General features: G+C 40.6%; 1 protein-coding gene across 1 annotated transcript in view; it reads right to left on the minus strand.

Moving 5' to 3' along the window:
• Positions 1-19,381, minus strand: part of LOC307001469 (protein NLRC3-like) — a 49,678-nt gene that overhangs the window by 28,375 nt on the left and 1,922 nt on the right. Inside the window, exons 2-5 of the mRNA XM_079617978.1 lie at positions 4,745-4,896; positions 4,237-4,359; positions 2,183-4,072; positions 1,902-2,069 (exon numbers count right to left, since the gene is read on the minus strand). Of these exons, the coding sequence (XP_079474104.1) occupies positions 1,902-2,069; positions 2,183-4,072; positions 4,237-4,359; positions 4,745-4,761 (2,198 nt within the window). The 5' untranslated portion in view covers positions 4,762-4,896. The remainder of the gene's footprint in view (positions 1-1,901; positions 2,070-2,182; positions 4,073-4,236; positions 4,360-4,744; positions 4,897-19,381) is intronic.

The following is a 19,381-nucleotide window of genomic DNA, read 5'->3' on the forward strand; positions in this document are numbered from 1 at the left end:
TTTCGGTGCTGCGGATGCGGCTAGCTCTCGCGAAAGATGGCGATGCTGCACGCTTTCTCCAGCTCAGACACCCTCACCGGTCTAGTTTTCACAGACGGACCAGCGCCCATGGACCATATCCATGAACTCAGAACTGGTATCAATAGGGCATGACCATGTACAAGTGCCCACCCACGCGTAAACTCGACAGTCGACTACTGTGGACTTCGACCGAAAACAGGAAGTAAATACAGGTATGTGCGCTTGTTGAATTAACATCATTTTTATTCATATCTTTCACATCTAATGCAGTCAGATTGGTAAATGGACTGCATTTATATAGCGCTTTCATAGACCCATGGCCACCAAAGCGCTTTACAATTTGCCTCTCATTCACCCATTCACTCATACATTCATACACCGACGGCGGTGTCAGCCGTGCAAGGCGCCACTCAGCTCGTCGGGAGCAGCTGGGGTTAGGTGTCTTGCTCATGGACACCTCGACACTTGGTCCAGTGGAACCGGGGATCGAACCACCAACCTTTCAGTTTGTAGACAACCTACATGAACCACTGAGCCACTGCCGCCCCAGATTCACCGTGTTCACTCTGAAGGAATCACTCAACATGGCTGGGCACTTGTAATGACCCATCAAGGATGTTAACCCTCTGGGGACTAAGCCCTTTTTGGTCCGTTTTCTCTATTTTTACATTTGGGCTTATAAACCATATGTAATGGAGATGGAACACCATGTGTTTGGTATCTATGGATTCAGAAGACCCTAAGCTAACATAAGCATGCATGTAATGTGTTTATAAAGGAAGTATGAGTGAAAAATGTACAATAATCGAGAGAATTTCAAAACCGAAAATTAGATTTTTGTCATTTATTACTGAAAATCACACCTCACACAACAATAGTGAACAGTTTTTGAACCAAAAAGATATTTGTCAAACCTTTGCTTGACAGACATTTGTAATTGTTCAATCAAATGTGTTAAGAACAATGAAATAAGGAACTTTTTTTACAAACAGTCCCAGGCGTGAAAAAGCGGTCTGCTTCGAACTAAATGAGAACTGCTTGCTCTGAAGAACAGACACACTCACAACCTGGCAGATTTACTTTGCAGTAATTGTTCCAGAGCTTGTTCTTGTACTGCTTGCCATCATAAAAGTGCTAAAACAATACAATAATAATGCTATTTAAGTTATTCTGTCTCTCTCTTATATAGATCTCTGTGCGCTCTGTAATACTCCGCTCCGTTCGCTATCTGTCTCATTCTCCGTCCACATGATGCTGTTTGTTTGTACATGTTGAAGGCTACAGAGTCCTCTGATTGGCTAGAATACGTCATGGTAACCTTCCTCTGATTGGGTAAAAAAAAAAATCCTCCCAGCGGCAATTTTTCCATTGGTGGAATTTGCCTAACAACATCGATTTCATTGGCCTTTTTATGCAGTGGTATTGCGCAACAGCGAAGTGTGTGTATAATACAAACGGGATATCACTGTTTTCAGCGGAATCTGAGGAAGACGGCACTTCTCTATCATTAATAGTTTTGAAGATAATTGCACATTTGTAAAAGTATGCCATTTTGGGCGGTACCGCCCAATTCGTCCCCAGAGGGTTAAGAGGATAAAAGCAGGTTTAAAACTTGCCCCATTCAAGTCAATAGGGTGCAGATTTTAAAAAGAGGATAACACAGTGTAGGCAACACCAATTTTTGTCGTTGTTCTCTGTATTGACAGCACTCCAAATTTACTAAAAATTGAGCTCAATGTTAAAATTGACCAGACTTCTCCTTTTAATGGAGTAAAAAAAAGAGATATCCAAAATCCCCTCAGTAAAAACCTTTAACTCTAATATGTCAACAAAATCAAAGTAATAAGCAACTAAGATATCAAAGATCAAATTTTGCACACCTCACTATCTCCAGCTGACAGTTTGGACTCTTCAATTCATCCGAGAGCAGCTTCACTCCTGAATCCTGCAGGTCATTGTTACTCAGATCCAGCTCTCTCAGGTTTGAGGTTAGTAGAGCTGATGACAAACTCTTAAAACACTGAGTAGTAAAATTACAACCAACAAGGCTGAAAGAGAGAAAAACACATCCTTAACCTCATTCTTCAACTATTTCAATAATATCAACTTCATGGATAAAATACATTTAAATTAAATTATTAAGACATGATTAAACACTCACAGTGCTTTTCTGCAGTTGCTCACAGCTGGTATCAGTCTTCTTCTACCCTCATCTGATGTGTTGTATTTCTTGAGGTCCAGCTCATCCAGCACCTCCTCTGACATCTGAAGCATGTAGGCGATTGCTGAGCAGTGAGCAGGAGATATTTTCTTCTCTGAGTGATTGTCTGATTTCAGAAACTCTTGAATCTCTCTGGACAGAGTCTGATCTTTCACTTCTAACAGACAGAGGGACAGATTGATGGATCTTTCAGTGGAGAGTCCATGCCCATCATTGATCTTCTCTTTAATGTACTGTGTGGTTCTCCTGATGCTCTCTGAGCTGTTCTCTGTGTGTGTCAGTAGATCCTGCAAGAGTCTCTGATTGGACTCCAGTGAGATGCCCAGCAGGAACCGCAGGAACAGATCCAGGTGTCCATTCTCACTCTCAAGGGCTTTATTTACTGCATCTCTATGTAGATTATGCATCACATCACAGAACTGCAATGTGTCAAAGTTTTTGATTACATAATGATAAAATGCATAGAAAGCAGCGAGAAACTCTTGAATGCTAAGATGAATGAAGCTGTAGACTTTCATTTGATGAATCACAGATTCCTCCTTAAAGATCTCAGTGCAAATCCCGGAATACACTGAGGCATCAGTGACGTCTATGCCGCTCTCAATCAGGTCCTCCTCATAGAACATCACATTGCCCTTCATCAGCTGTTTAAAAGCCACTTCAGCAAGTTTCACAATCACTTCACTGTTGGACTGCAGGGGTTTCTCTGGATCTCTCTCTTCATACTTCTGATTCCTCGTGTTGATCTGAATCAGCAGGAAGTGGATGTACATCTCAGTCAGAGTTTGAGGAATTTCTGCACTCAGATCTTCTTCCAGGAGCTTCTGAAGCACAGTGGATGAGATCCAGCAGAAGACGGGTATGTGGCACATGATGTGGAGGCTTCTTGCTCTTCTGATGTGTGAGATGATTCTGCTGGCTTGATGCTCGTCACTGATTCTCTTCCTGAAATATTCCTCCTTCTGAGCATCATCGAATCCCTGAATCTCTGTCAGACGGTTGATGTATTTGGAGGGGATCTGATTGGCTGCTGCTGGTCTGGAGGTGATCCAGATGAGAGCCGAGGAAAGCAGATCTCCTTTCATGAGGTTTGACATCAACACACCCACTGATGAAATCTCAGTCACATCAGAGACTTTCTGAGCGTCTGAAAACATCAGTGTGATTCTGCTTTCATCCAGACCATCAAAGATGAACACAACTTTACACTCCTCATAAATCTTTGAGCCCAGATCTTGAAGTTCAGGGTGAAAGTCCAGCAGAAGTCTGTGAAGACTGTACTGATGATCTCGGATCAAGTTCAGCTCTCGAAATGAAAGCACAAACATAAAATCTACATCCTGATTGGCTTTTCCCTCGGCCCAGTCCAGAATGAACTTCTGCACAGAGACGGTTTTTCCAATTCCAGCGATGCCTTTAGTAAGAACAGTCTTGATCTGCTCTTTCTCCTCATGTCCTGGTTCAGGTGAGGCTTTAAAGATGTCATTGCAGTAGATTGGAGTGTCTTGTGAGTGTTGTGTTCTGGGTGTTTTCTCCATCTGTAAAACCTCATGTTCTTCATTCACTCCTTCTCCCTCTCCCTCTGTGATGTAGAGCTGTGTGTAGATCCTGTTCAGGAGGGTTTCATTCTCTTGTAGTTTGTTTCCCTCAAATAATCTATCATTCTTGTTCTTCATGCTGGTTTTGTGTTGATCTTTGACTCTCTGTAGGTCTCCAGTCTCCAGTGTGTGTGTCTGCAGGACTGCTTCAGATTTGTCCTGCCTGCTATGGGTCTGATTGTGGGATGTAGAGGACGGCACAGATTTGATCAGCTCATATATCTTTCCCCTGCTGAAATTAAAAAGAAAAGAGCAACCAAAAGACAATTACAGGCATTGCAATGACCCTTGGAGACCATCATAAATATATGTATTACCAGTGTTTACTGAAATTCTCAAATCATTATTTATCTGTGATGCACTACAGTATATTAGCAGGTAAAAGAATATACTAACGTAGAGTCAGAGGACAATGGTCCATCACTGATTTCAGGAGGTAGCCTCATGGATTCGCTACTCTTTACAGACACACCGCTGGGTTCTTGAGACTCTGCTATCAGTTTCTGCCTCTCGCTGACACTGACAAAAGTCAAACAAAACAGCATTTAAAACTTATCTTCTGTTTGTCAATATCCTGTCTCAAGCCATGGCCCATGTTTACAGCTTGAATGCACCCTTGATTTACATTTATTAATTTAGAAGAAGCTTTTATCCAAAGCGATTTACAAAGAAGGATTACAACAAAGAGATTCAGTAACATGACAAGTGCTGTTATACGATTGTTCAGGAATGAAATGAATGTGACAAATAGTAAACACAGAGAATAAGGGAGGTTCTGGAAAGTGATGCCGTGTCTCTCTGTGATGGTACCACGAGGTGCCACTCATTCACTGACTGCAAGTTTCTTGAATGCCCTTTAAGTCACTTTGGATAAAAGCCTCTCCCAAATGCAAAAATGTCTTACCTGGGGTCAGAGGCCATTGTTGTATCACTGAATGCAGAGGGCAGTTTCTTGATGGGTTAATTGAAACTCAATTTAGGAAATGGAGAACTCATTTTAGAGGCTGTGTCTTCATCTTCTATCTTTTCATAGAGACTTATTTTGGAATCTCTTTTCTAAAAAAAAAAAAAAAGTGTTGAGAGAATAATTGATCAGTTTTGTGGAAAAAAAAGATAAATTAAATAGACAAACAGAGAGACATAAAAACAGAGAAAGGTGTTGTTCCATGAGGGTGAATTAATGCTGACAGACAATTTTTTTCTGGATTAACTATCCCTTTAAGTATTACACTGCAGTGCAGCTACATTAAATATAGGGGAGAGCAGGACACAGCCTGCCACAGCCCCAAACACTCCAAGCGGCAGACAAAGCGCCCCTGAGATGGGCAACCCAGAGAGATAGGGAGCTGCTCTGTGAAGGCACCGGTCCTACCCCCGGTGGATGTCCCTATATCGCTAGTGATGCCGTCATATAGCAGCCATATCACCCTGTAGCCCAAGACTGGTTGCCCACTGAAGCTGAGCGGGGCTGAGCCTGGTTAGTACTTGGATGGGAGACCTCCTGAGAAAACCAGGTTGCTGCTGGAAGAGGTGTTAGTGTGGCCAGCAGGGGGCGCTCACCCTGTGGTCTGTGCGGGTCCTAACGCCCCAGTGTAGTGACGGGGACACTATACTGACAAAGAGCGCCGTCCTTCGGATGAGACGTTAAACCGAGGTCCTGACTCTCTGTGGTCATTAAAAATCCCAGGATGTCTTTCGAAAGAGTAGGGGTGTAACCCCTAGTGGTGTCAACAATAATCGATTCGGCGATGCATCGCAATGCGGGATATGCACGATTCAGCATCGATGCGGCAAAGTGCCATAATCGATTATGTCACTGTTTATTTTCTGGCCTTGAGTTGGACAATAAAGTTACTTTCGTGGGCATAACAACAACAACAATCAAGACGGCTGAGGCGGAGGGAGATGACCGCGATAGACGGGTAATTAAAAACGCACCCAAAGCTTGGAAAAGCGGACATCTGGGCACATTTCGGATTCTACGAAGTTAATGGGAAACTTAACAAGACGAGGCTGAACACAGGAGCGAAACTTCGTGGCTGAGACACGACTAACATAAAGCTTTTACTCTTAAACACAAAAGGCACGTCCATTTGAATAAAAAAAATAATATTTATTAAACAAACCAGATCAAGAGCAAAAACGAAATAAAGTGCATAACTGAAAAACAAAGCATATGCTCAAAACTAATACAAACAGTGGGCACTGCGCGCATTGGGCTCCAATCATTTTTTTCCGTCTTCTAAAAAAAAAAAATGCTGCCACACTGCCGATGTCTTTGTTGACATGGTAGAGGAGGACTGACTATGAATTAAACGGTCTCTCAATTAAATAAATAATATTCAGCAAACCTTCTAGTAGCCTAGGCTACTTTCTTCAATCTAGCCCCATTCACACAGCACTTTGAACCCGGCAAATTGCCGGCAAATTGCCGGAACGCCTTCTGTGTGAACGCAAACACGACCCGGGTTTAATGCCGGGATCGATGCCGGGTTGGGGACCTAGTAACATTGGCGTGTTCAGACCCGGAACGCGCGCTGTGTGAACAAAAGCCAGGACAAATGCCGTAAGGGGTGTGTCGTAGTGATGATGCACGAGCCTTCGCAATGACGTAGTTATCGTGCGACTCTGTTACTCTGTTAGAAGAAAGTTTGTGTTCGTCATCGATACAAGAAAGAACGAAAAGATGTCTGCAAACTGGACTGAAGCAGAGACCCGAGAGCTCCTTGCAATCCGCGCCGAAGCTGAGATCGTTCGCCAGCTTTGTGGAACGGTACGTGATGCGTTAGTGTACGACCGAATCCGAAAAAAAATGATCGTCGTCTTTTCGACGCGTACCTTATACGTCACATCATAACGTCACGCGTCTATCCGGGACATACCCGGGTTGTGTGTGAACGTGCTCTCTGATTCCGGCAAATCACTGGCAGTGTGAATGAACCATTTTCAAACGAACCCGGGTCAAATCCCGGGTCACTTTATCCGTGTATTTTCCGGAATCTCTGTGTGAAAGGGGCTTCTGTCTCTTCTCCGGTGGGTTGGGATAATCCAAAAGAAGTGAAAACAAGGGGGGTGTTCTGAAGATAGACTGTTACCTGTGAAACAGGGGTACTCTGAAAACACCCCCATTAGTAATTAGTGCTTTCCACCTGATGAAATGAACGCGCAAAACGAATGAAATGAACGCGGCAAAACTGATGAAATGAACGCGCAAAACGAATGAAATGAACGCGCAAAACTGATGAAATGAACGCGGCAAAACTGATGAAATGAACGCGCAAAACGAATTAAATGAACGCGCAAAACTGATGAAATGAGCGCGCAAAACGAATGAAATGAACGCGCAAAACTGATGAAATGAACGCGGCAAAACTGATGAAATGAACGCGCAAAACGAATGAAATGAACGCGCAAAACTGATGAAATGAACGCGGCAAAACTGATGAAATGAACGCGCAAAACGAATTAAATGAACGCGCAAAACTGATGAAATGAGCGCGCAAAACGACTGAAATGAACCCGCAAAACTGATGAAATGAGCGCGCAAAACGAATGAAATGAACCCGCAAAACTGATGAAATGAACGCGCAAAACGAATGAAATGAACCCGCAAAACTGATGAAATGAACGCGGCAAAAAATCGACCAATCAGAATTTTGGTCAAGCCAGAAAGTATCGACCCACAATCGACTAATCGACTGGGAGATTACAGCCCTAGAAAGCAGTGATTTATGTTTTCTTTTTCAGGTTTGAAAATGCCATATACAATATACCCTGTACCATTCAATTTTATTTTGTTTAATGACATTTATGTCAAAGATACAGGAGAGTGATAATACACACATAGCAGCCAATAAAATCTGTTGTTCAATATATCACTGCTTGTATTGCCTCATGACTGATGAAAAATGTGCCTTGTTGTGTGCAGTAGAATTTTGATGCATCGCAATGCATCGTAGAATCGAATTGAATCGAATCGTTACCTGGTGAATCGTAATCGAATCGAATTGTGAGGGCAGTGCCAATGCACACCCCTAGTAACCCCGGCATCCTGGCCAAATTTGCCCAGTGGCCTCTGTCCATCATGGCCTCCTAATCATCCTCCTATATATACTAATTGGCTTCATCACTGTCTCCTCTCCACCAGTAAGCTGGTGTGTGGTGGGCGTTCTGGCGCAATATGGCTGCCGTCGCATCATCCAGGTGGATGCTGCACATTGGTGGTGGTTGAGGAGATTCCCCCCTTCCATATGTGAAGCGCTTTGAGTGTCCAGAAAGGCGCTATATAAATGTAATGAATTATTATTATTATTATATATGCTAAATATAAGACAATATATTGCTATCACATATATACATATCTCTACATATATGTTGATATAGGTTTTTAACATATATACATTTGCCATATTAAATTAGTATATTGACATATATTAATAGGATGTATATGATTATTATTGATATAATACTCTATGTCTTGACCATATATGTCACCGATATGTTTAATTTATATATGCCAAACTATTTAACTATTTATGTCAAGTCTACAGATCAAGTCTACATGTCCAAATTTCATTTCAATTTCTATCTAATTTTTGAATCTTTTATAAATAAAATTTATTATTTATTATTATTTTACCTCTTCTTGACCAGCTCATAAAAACAAAACAAATACTACACAAATTCTGTTTGAAAACTGATAATTATATATGTGACATGTATATAAAAAAAAACACTATTATACATACATAAAATATATGGGCTGGTTTTATATGTCAATTGTTCCATTTTCTAATAGGTTTTGTATATGGCCATATATATATGGGCATATATATTTTATATATGTGGATATATTTAAAGGGTTAGTTCACCCAAAAATGAAAATAATGTCATTAATGACTCACCCTCATGTCGTTCTAAGCCCGTAAGACCTCCGTTCATCTTCGGGACACAGTTTAAGATATTTTAGATTTAGTCCGAGAGATTTCTGTCCCTCCATTGAAACTGTATATACGGTATACTGTCCATGTCCATAAAGGTAATATAAACATCATCAAAGTAGTCCATGTGACATCAGTGGGTTAGTTAGAAGTTTTTGAAGCATCGAAAATACTTCTTGGTCCAAAAATAACACAAAATAAGACTTTATTCAGCATTGTATTCTCTCCCGGGTCTGTTGTCAATCCTTCACAGTTACGCTGATGGCGTAAGACGCTGATGACGTGTTATCTGGTGCGCCCGAGCTTCATTTATAGACTGAGGGAAACGCACGCTGTAAAAGTGTCTCATCCGCGACATGCACATTTACGCACCATTAAAAAAATGATAGCCACACAAACAAAGTAGAATAGCTTGAATATAGCGTGCGTCTCCCTCAGACTGTAAACGAAGCTCGGGCGCACCAGATAACACGTCATCAGCGTCTTACGTCAGCGGCGTCACTGCGGAGTCCTGAACGCAGATTCACAACAGACCCGGGAGAGAATACAATGCTGAATAAAGTCTTATTTTGTGTTATTTTTGGACCAAGAAGTATTTTCGATGCTTCAAAAACTTCTAACTAACCCACTGATGTCACATGGACTACTTTGATGATGTGTTTATTACCTTTATGGACATGGCCAGTAGACTGTATATACAGCTTCAATGGAGGGACAGAAATCTCTCGGACTAAATCTAAAATATCTTAAACTGTGTCCCGAAGATGAACGGAGGTCTTACGGGCTTAGAACGACATGAGGGGGAGTCATTAATGACATTATTTTCATTTTTGGGTGAACTAACCCTTTAAATATATCCACATATATAAAATATATATGCCCATATATATATGGCCATATACAAAACCTATTAGAAAATGGAACAATTGACATATAAAACCAGCCCATATATTTTATGTATGTATAATAGTGTTTTTTTTTATATACATGTCACATATATAATTATCAGTTTTCAAACAGAATTTGTGTAGTATTTGTTTTGTTTTTATGAGCTGGTCAAGAAGAGGTAAAATAATAATAAATAATAAATTTTATTTATAAAAGATTCAAAAATTAGATAGAAATTGAAATGAAATTTGGACATGTAGACTTGATCTGTAGACTTGACATAAATAGTTAAATAGTTTGTCATTAATGACATTATTTTCATTTTTGGGTGAACTAACCCTTTAATATATGTATATTTCATATGTGTACATATATTACATTTCAGTATGGAAAACAACACATTCATGACAGAAGGTCACAATGAATTAAAAGTTAAAGAAAAAAGTAGGTTTTAAGAGAAGATTTAAAACCAGTTAACCCTCTGGGGTCGGCAATCACAATAGACTTAATCAAAATAGACTTAAAATACTCCGTCAGTTATGGTTTATAAAGACTTAAGAAATATGATAAAATAATCTGTGAGATGTCTACTTTTGTATATGTCCACTTCCAATCAAAACAAAACGTTGTGCTTTTGTAAAATAAAGAAATTAAACAGGGTGTGCTTTCTGCCTCTCCATCTCGTCATAGGCGTCGATTTCGGGGGGGACGGGGGGGACGCGTACCCACCAGATTTCGTCATGAGTCATTTTGTACCCACCACTTTTTAGGGTTGCTAGTAGGGCTGTAACGATACACCAAACCCACGATTCGGTTCGTATCACGATTTTTTGGGGGATTTAAAAATAAAATAAAAAGAAATTCGGTGCTGATGCAGTGGTGACCCGTTCATGTAACATGTAGGCCTAATGGTGGCGCTGCCAATAAAGCACCTAAAAGCTGCCACAAAGAACTGGCAAAAGTAATCTGAATATGTCAAATATAGCAAGGAGACATTTTTATTAATAAACAAGTGTTTTCTGTGTCGCTGCAAAGATGAAGTTGACGATGAACGCGGCAGAGAGAAATGCACATTTCATACGGATTAGGGATGCATCGATCCGATATTCAGTATCGGGATCGGCTCCGATACTGCCATTTTTGCTGGATCGGGTATCGGTCGGACGAGGCCGATCCAAATCCGATATTGTGCGTATACTATTCTGTGCTATTGTTAAGCCCCACAAAAGGCACAAAAACATTATAAAGCACCATAAAGTTGTCCTGCACTATATTATAAGTGTTCGGAAGCCATTATATAGTATAATGCGAGATAGAAATTAATATTTAAGTCATTAAATTCAAGATCACGTACACTTTTCCCTCCGCTGCGGCTGTCAGTCATTCTCCATTCAGCATCAAACAGCGCGTCGCGTTCGGTTACGACGAGTCAACACGATGAACAACTCTCTCCAAGATGATTCAATGTTACTATAATTATACTTGATCTGTAGATAAAGGTCTATGGTTTTGCATTAAACAACTTTATCTTGCTGGACTTTATTGCTGTAACGTTACCTGTTACTTTCTACCGGGTGTCTCTCACAACACTGGAGTCAGAGCACTATAATTGTTCTTCACGCGCACAGTAACTGACATTTAAAACTGTTAAAAGATAATGCTCAATAAACTATTGCATATATAGATACTGTATAATACACTACGCATCAATATGTCTTTCCTTTGTGATTTGAACTTTTCAATGCGGACTCGAAGCGCTGCGCGCTGTGACTCGTGTTGCTTCAAGCGCATCATTCTGCGCTCGCGATGCGCATAAGCATTTTGTGCCGCACTGTATGGGGGCCTTTCATATCAAAATACAGCGACGCAATGAACGATTATTAATAGCCCTTCTAGTTCTGTCCTATCAATCATGTTGCTGCCTCATTAAACCGCTGTGCTATACATTTAAAACATGTCTCAATTTTATAGTAGGCCTAGGCTATAAAATAATTTATCTTTTTGATTTTTGTTATCTTGTTTTTCATGAATGTATTTTACAACAATACAAAGAGCAATGTGCAACGTTTTACCAAATTTAGTGTTACACTTATTGTCTCATATTTGTTCCCCACTAAATGTTTTTTCATGTTCAGATTTAATACAATTATTGTGCACTTGTGATTTTTTCTAGACTAAATTTTACTGCTGAATTATCCACTAATCTAGTTTATAATAGCATTTTTGTCACAGATTATGATCATTAATTCTACTTTATTAAAAAGAAAAAACTGTGCTGGTATCGGATTGGTATCGGTATCGGTCGATACTCAGAAAGTTTGGTATCGGATCGGATCGATTCTGAAAAAATGGTATCGTTGCATCCCTAATACGGATAACATAGTTTTCTTTCGTTTTGAATTGTTATGTTTAAAAAGTATGATTTAAAGCGTTCTGTAGATAATATATATATTTCTCAGGTCTATGAGGCAAGGCTGTGCTGAGTTTCGGTTCATTTATGAGACGAGCTCCAGTTCATGCGCAGGCGCCTCCGTGTCGTCGTGATATCTAGGCTATTATCTGCGTTACTTATTATTTATTAAATCCAGGCAATCGGTTGATGAAACATTGATTAAAATTAAGATACAATTAATACAAAACGAAATTCACTTTAAAGAAAGGCTTTGTGCTTTCTGATTGAGGTCTGTGAAAGTTTTAAAGTATCTTTTAGTGCCGATTTCAGAGCGGTCACGTCCGTAACATTGTTTTTTCCTCATAAATGCGAACTAAATAAAATGATTAATAAAATTAATATTTTATGTTCTGTGGAGCTCGTTTTATTTTTTTCTCACGTTTATATTAATTTCTGCTTAAATACTGAGTGCATGGAGGAATATAGCCTAATCCGCGCTCAAGCGCATGCATAAATCTTGCCGCAAAGCACCGGCAAAAGCAGACTAATGATATATGTCTGAAAAATAATGAGGCATTTTTATTGTTTATTAATAAAATATATATTTCTAAATCAGTGTCGGCTCCAAACATATCTATATACATCTCCACTGTAAAGTGGATGCGCCTTTAGAGAGAAATGCACCTTTCATATGGGTTACAGCCTAATCAGCCGGTATTTGCTTTCGATTCACATTTTTTAGTTTAAAAGTGGACATTTCGAGCTTTATATAGAAATATTCATCATATTTTTGAGGCTATACACTGTATTTCAGTTCATTATTGAGACGCGCTCTAGTTCACGCCATGGAGATAATGAGGCTATAGCGCGCCCTGTTTGTTTTATTTTATTTTACAAAAGCACAACGTTTTCTTGTAATTGTGAGTTTACCCAAATAAAAGTAGGCTACTTGCGACTGATGCGTTATTCCTTTTGGACCTCAAAAAAGATAGAGTATTTAAAGTTGTTTCCTCTGTTGATAGGAAAATGCAAGTGTTCGCTCCGACGCTTGCCATGCAGTGCGCGCACACTCCGCACACACACTTTGGATATGCACCTAATATCCATATAGGCTAATAGCGAACATTTATCTAGGTTAAAGTTAGAGCGAGCTGCCATGCCAGATGGATAAGTCCTTTTCATGTTTAACAAATCAAATCATGCATTTTCTACCTACCGCGAGTAGCTATAAGCGCTGCCTGCACCAGTTTGAAAAATGTAAAAGCAGTAGCGAGGGGCCCCACTGATGTTGCTGCGTCTTTATATTAATATTTCTGATTGTTTAAATGATCAGCCCTCGGGGGGCCCCTTAAGATGCGGGGTCCCAGGCAATTGCCGCCTCTGCCAGACGGAATGCCATACTAGGTTTTTGTGAAACGGCGCCACTGCTAGTAGCTTGCAGAGCTTACATTAGTAAGCTTCAGGACATCGTCTTTCAAAACATGACCTATTAGCGAAAGATAAAAAAAATGAATGCGTCATTGTACCCAGCACTTCTGAAAATGCACTTCCGAATGCGTCTCTGTCCCCAGCACATTTCAAACCAAACTGACGCCCATGCATCTCGTGAACTTTTTTTTCTTGAGCACGTCTCTAAACATAAACAAAACTCAGCGAATACTTGTCACACATTTATGACCTCTATATCTTTATAAACATATAAGTGTGTAGTTATACAATTATCTGATTCAAAACGAAAACAAATATTACTTGTTTAAATAATTTAGCAACAAGATATCCAGTTTCTCTAACTCTTGCTCATTAGTTTTAATGTGACCACACCCACAAGCGCAAAACATATTGACATGCAAATCGTCCATGCGTCGTGCGAACGCGCTCATTACCTCAACAACAAAGCGCCGCCAAACTTTATCAGTCCTCTGCTGTCATCGAGTTTGGAAGACACGCTGTGAGATTATTTACTTCAGAAGAAGAAGAAGAATATTTGAAGACAAGATAGATTTTAAGGTAAGAAATTATTCTGAATTATATTAGTTAGTGTTATTGTTGCATAAACTTGACATTGCAGTTGAACTGTTGCTCGATGCTTCAGTGAATGTTCCCTGCACGCGCTGTGTGAGTTTGAGTCAGTTTTTTTTTTTTTTTAGGGACCAGTCCTGCTGACTTCAACATGAGCATGAGGAGGTAAAGTAAAAAATCAAACACCTGGGAAATGACAGGTATGCACTATGTTTCAGGAATGGCACAAATGTGTGTGACTGGTTAAGTCTCTGTCTTTAGTTCAGTGTGTTAAATAATGTGCTTTTTTGCCATTTGTTGTGTATCTTTGGATTATGTTGTGTTGTAAATAAATCCAAACAATCAAAAAGCCATTCTTTTTCAAATCTCCTCATTCTTTGTGCAAGGTTCCTCATAATGATAGTGCCTGAGAGCTCCTAATAGGGCCATTATGAGGCTCTTTGTCTCTCTCAGCTGTGAAACACTCAATATTCATGGGTGGTTAACGCCTACTCGCATAAAGCTTTCTTACACAAGACATGTCTTACACATTTTAAATCAATATATTGTCTGATCTGAATGAGTATGCAGGGTAATTTTCACATAGTTTTGGAGCAAATATTCTAGGCTACGTGATACAATTCTCAAAAGTCTTGTGAAGAAATAATCAGTTTGGGTTTCATGACCTTACCTTACCTTACCAGTGACATTTTTTTAGTTATTTTCACAAACCATGCATAAATGTTATTATCTCAAAACTACAAACTTTTACATACATGCTGCTGACATATTATTGTAGCAGAGTTTGTGCTGAATGCAGCGTAATAAGATTTTAGCCATGAAAGTGTCACAAGTAACAGAAATAAGCACAAATGTTAGAGCATGTCAGAACACCTCCAGGACCCAGAAAACACCTCAGACCCCAGAGGGTTAAAGACTGTGCCGATCTGATGTTAAACAGAAGGCTGTTCCCCAGCTTGGGCCGACAATAGCCAAGGCTCTATCTCCTCTATGTTTTAATCGTGATCTGGAGACAAAATTCTCTTATCACCAGACCTCAGATTTTGTGTGGGATTGTATGGACAGAGTAGCTCAGACAAAAAGCTCTGTGCCAGATTATTTAAGGATTTAAAAACAAAAAAAATATTTTAAACTCAATTCTACAATGCACAGGTAGCCAATGCAGCGATTTCAAACTTGGAGAAATGTGATCAAATTTACGTTTTCTTTTGAAGAACTTTGCAGCGGCATTTTGTACTAATTGGAGACGAGCAATAGAGTATTTGAATATGCCATAGTAAAGAGAGTTGCAATAATCCAAACGAGATGTAATGAGCGCATGGATAGCAATCTCTAAGGTTTTCTCAGAGAGAGATTATTTAATCTTAGAGAGAAGACTTAGCTGGAAAAAACAAGAACTAATTGCCGCATTTATTTATTTTTCAAAGGTTCTGATCCCAGAAAACAATCTAATAAAGTTATTAATGCAGGATGAAGTAAAACCATCCAGGTCAATGTCACTGCTCTTAAAGTTTTCATGGGGGCCAAAGGACTATAACCTCAGGTTAAAGTTTTCATACAGGCCAAAGGACTATAACCTCCGTTTTAGATTCATTCAGAAATAAGGCATTGTAAGGAAACCAGATTTTCTAGGCATGCAAAAAGAGATTTCAGAGCAGCATGTTTGCTGCGTTTCAGAGGTAAATACATTTGGGTATCATCTGCATTGCAGATAAATGATACACCATGCTTTCTGAAAATGGAACCCAGAGGAAGTACATACAGGGAAAAAAGAATGGGTGCGAGAATTGAACCCTGCGGCACTCCACAGGAGAGTTGAGCAGGCGAGGAAGAAATATTACCCAGTCTAACAGAGAAATTCTATTCCTTAAATAATATTTAAACCAATTGAGGACAGTTCCCTGGGTGCCCACAAAACATTCTAGTCGGGAAAAGAGAATTTTATGGGAAAATCACTCTGGTCTATCGCCGAACTTTCAGCCCGTGGTCAGACCTTGCATTACTATGGGCAGGCGTTCCCCTAGAATAAGTGTTCAGGCATGTTGTTTTCTCAACAGATGCCTCCAATGTGGTCCTGACGGCCTTACAGACCCTTTGCAGTCAGTGGAGATTAAAATCCTGTCCCTTAAGACAGCGCTCCTGACTGTGCTCACTTCTGTTAAGGGGGGGGGGACCTGCAGGCATTTTCGGTCGACGAAGCGTGCCTGGAATTCGGGCCGGGCAACTCTCATGTCATCCTGAGGTACGTGCCCAAAGTTCCCACCACTCCATTCAGAGACCAGGTGGTAAACTTACACGCATGTGTGATTACCAAATAAGCATAGTTTCTAGCACTAAAAATAAATAGGGAAGGAAAATATTAGGAGAAAAATATATACAAATGAGAACATTTACATTTACATTTACATTTAGTCATTTAGCAGACGCTTTTATCCAAAGCGACTTACAACTGAGGACTACAGCAAGCGAGTCATCGTGAAGAGGCAAAAATAACGCAAGAAGTGCTCAAAATACAAAGTTCAGGCATTGCTCAGAGTAGCATAAGCCAAACAGGGAGGATAAAAGTTTTTTTTTTTTTTTTTTTTTTTTTTTTTTTTTTTTTATGTCAAGTGCTCACGGAAGAGATGAGTTTTCAGTTGTCTTTTGAATGTAGTCAGGGATTCTGCATTCCGGACGAGGGTAGGGAGATCATTCCACCAGCATGGAGCCGTGAATGAGAATGTTCTAGAGAGTGATTTTGTAGCTCTCTGTGATGGTACCACGAGCCGTCGCTCATTGACCGATCGCAGGCTTCTGGTAGGGATGTAGACTCGTAGGAGCGAGTGAAAGTACGAGGGAGCTGAGCCTGTGGTCGTTCTGTAAGCAAGTGTCAATGCCTTGAACTTGATGCGAGCAGCGAGTGGTAGCCAGTGCAGAGAGATGAACAGAGGAGTGACGTGGGCCCTTTTCGGCTCGTTAAAGACAAGACGGGCTGCAGCATTCTGGATCATTTGTAGAGGTTTAGTTGCACATGATGGAAGACCTGCCAGAAGAGCATTGCAGTAATCAAGTCTAGAGATCACCAAGGCCTGGGCGAGAAGTTGTGTTGCCTGCTCAGTTAGGAAGGGCCTGATCTTCCTGATGTTGTGCAGTGCAAACCTGCATGATCGAGCTGTCTTTGTGATGTGGTCTGTGAAGGTCAGATGCTCATCAAATGTTACTCCAAGGTTTCTGACCGACCTTGATGGGGTGATTAAAGTTGAATCTAGCTGGATAGTGAAGTCGTGCTGTAGAGACGGATTGGCAGGGAGGACGAGAAGCTCAGTCTTTGCCAGGTTGAGTTGCAGGTGATGTTCCTTCATCCATGCCGAGATGTCCGCCAGGCAGCTTGAGATACGTGCAGCTACTGTGGGATCATCAGGTTGAAATGAGAGGTAGAGCTGGGTGTCATCAGCATAGCAGTGGTAAGAGAAGCCATGTGCCTGTATGATGGGTCCCAGTGATGTGGTGTAAATGGAGAAGAGGAGCGGTCCAAGAACTGAACCCTGAGGAACCCCTGTAGTCAGTTGATGTGCTTTGGATACCTCACCTCTCCATGCGACCCTGAAGGACCTACCTGTGAGATAGGACTCAAACCAGTGGAGAGGAGTTCCTGTGATGCCCAGTGATGAGAGGGTGGACAGGAGGATCTGATGATTCACAGTGTCGAAGGCAGCAGACAGATCCAGGAGAATGAGAACTGATGATTTGGAGGCAGCTTTTGCGATCCGTAGGGCTTCTGTGACTGACAGCAATGCAGTTTCGGTTGAATGCCCTTTCTTGAAGCCAGATTGGTTTACATCTAGTTGGTTGGTCAGAGAGAGGAAAGATGATACTTGGTTGAAGGCAACTCGTTCAAGTGTTTTCGCAATGAATGGTAGGAGAGAGACAGGTCTGTAATTCTCTAAGAGTGATGTGTTTAATGTGGGTTTCTTAAGCAGTGGAGTTACCCGAGCCTGCTTGAATGCTGTAGGAAAAGTGCCAGTGTGGAGTGATGAGTTGATGATGTGTGTGAGTGCTGGTAGAAGTGTGGGAGAGATGGCTTGTAGAAGGTGTGAGGGGATGGGATCTAGAGGACAGGTGGTGGGGTGACTGGAGAGGAGAAGTTTCGATACCTCTTCCTCGGATAGTGGAGAGAAGGAGGAGAGAAGGTGTTTGGGAGTGGGAGGGGTTGGACTGGGTTCCTGTGTGTGTGGAGCTGAGAACTGCACTGCAAAAAATGCTTTTCTTACTTAGTATTTTTGTTTTGTTTCCAGTCCAAATATCTAAAAATTATTAATTCAAGAAGCATTTACTAGAGAAGTAAAATGACATAAGAAATTCTATTTTGTTTTAAGATAAAAAGAAAGTAATTTAAGTAATTTTTGCTTAAAACAAGCAAAATTATCTGCCAATGGGGTAAGCAAAAAAATCTTAATTCGAATGGAAAACAAGAAAAAAAATCTTAATTCGAATGGAAACCAAGAATTTTTTGCTTACCCCATTGGCAGATAATTTTGCTCGTTTTAAGCAAAAATGACTTAAATTACTTTCTTTTTATCTTAAAACAAAATAGAATTTCTTATGTCATTTTACTTCTCTAGTAAACGCTTCTTGGTTTAAGAATTTTTAGATATTTGGACTGGAAACAAAACAAAAATACTAACTAAGAAAGTATTTTTTGCAGTGTGACTGCTGACAGTTGTTGTTTTGTTGGTGAAGAAGTTAGCAAAATCATCAGCAGTTAAAGAGGAGGTGGGTGGTGGTGGAGGTGGACAGAGTAGAGAGTTGAATGTCTTGAAAAGTGTTCGTGTGTTAGCGGTGCTGTTGATCTTGTTGTGGAAATAAGAAGATTTTGCAGCATGAACATCAGCAGAAAAGGAAGAGAGCAGAGATTGATACATACTAAGGTCAGTTGTGTCTTTTGATTTGCGCCATTTCCTCTCTGTTGCCCTGAGTTTGGTCCGGTGTTCACGAAGAACCTCAGATAACCAGGGGTTAGAGGGAGTAGTGCGTGCTGGCCTGGAGGAGATAGGGCAGATATTGTCTAAAGAAGAAGTTAGAGTGGAGCATAAAGTATCTGTTGCGGTATTAACATCCAGAGATGAGAAGTGTGAGGGTGAGGGGAGAGAAGATGACACAGCAGAGGAGAGATGGGAGGGAGAGAGTGAGCGCAGGTTTCGTCTGAAAGTAACTGGTAGGGGGGTTGGTGGAGCATGGGTAGAGAGTTGTAGATTGAAAGTAATGAGGAAATGATCAGAAACATGGAGAGGTTTCACCAAAATGTTGTCCGTGATGCAGTTGC

This window comes from Phoxinus phoxinus (assembly GCF_949152265.1).
Source record: "Phoxinus phoxinus genome assembly, chromosome: 7".
Classification (NCBI taxonomy): Eukaryota; Metazoa; Chordata; class Actinopteri; order Cypriniformes; family Leuciscidae; genus Phoxinus; species Phoxinus phoxinus.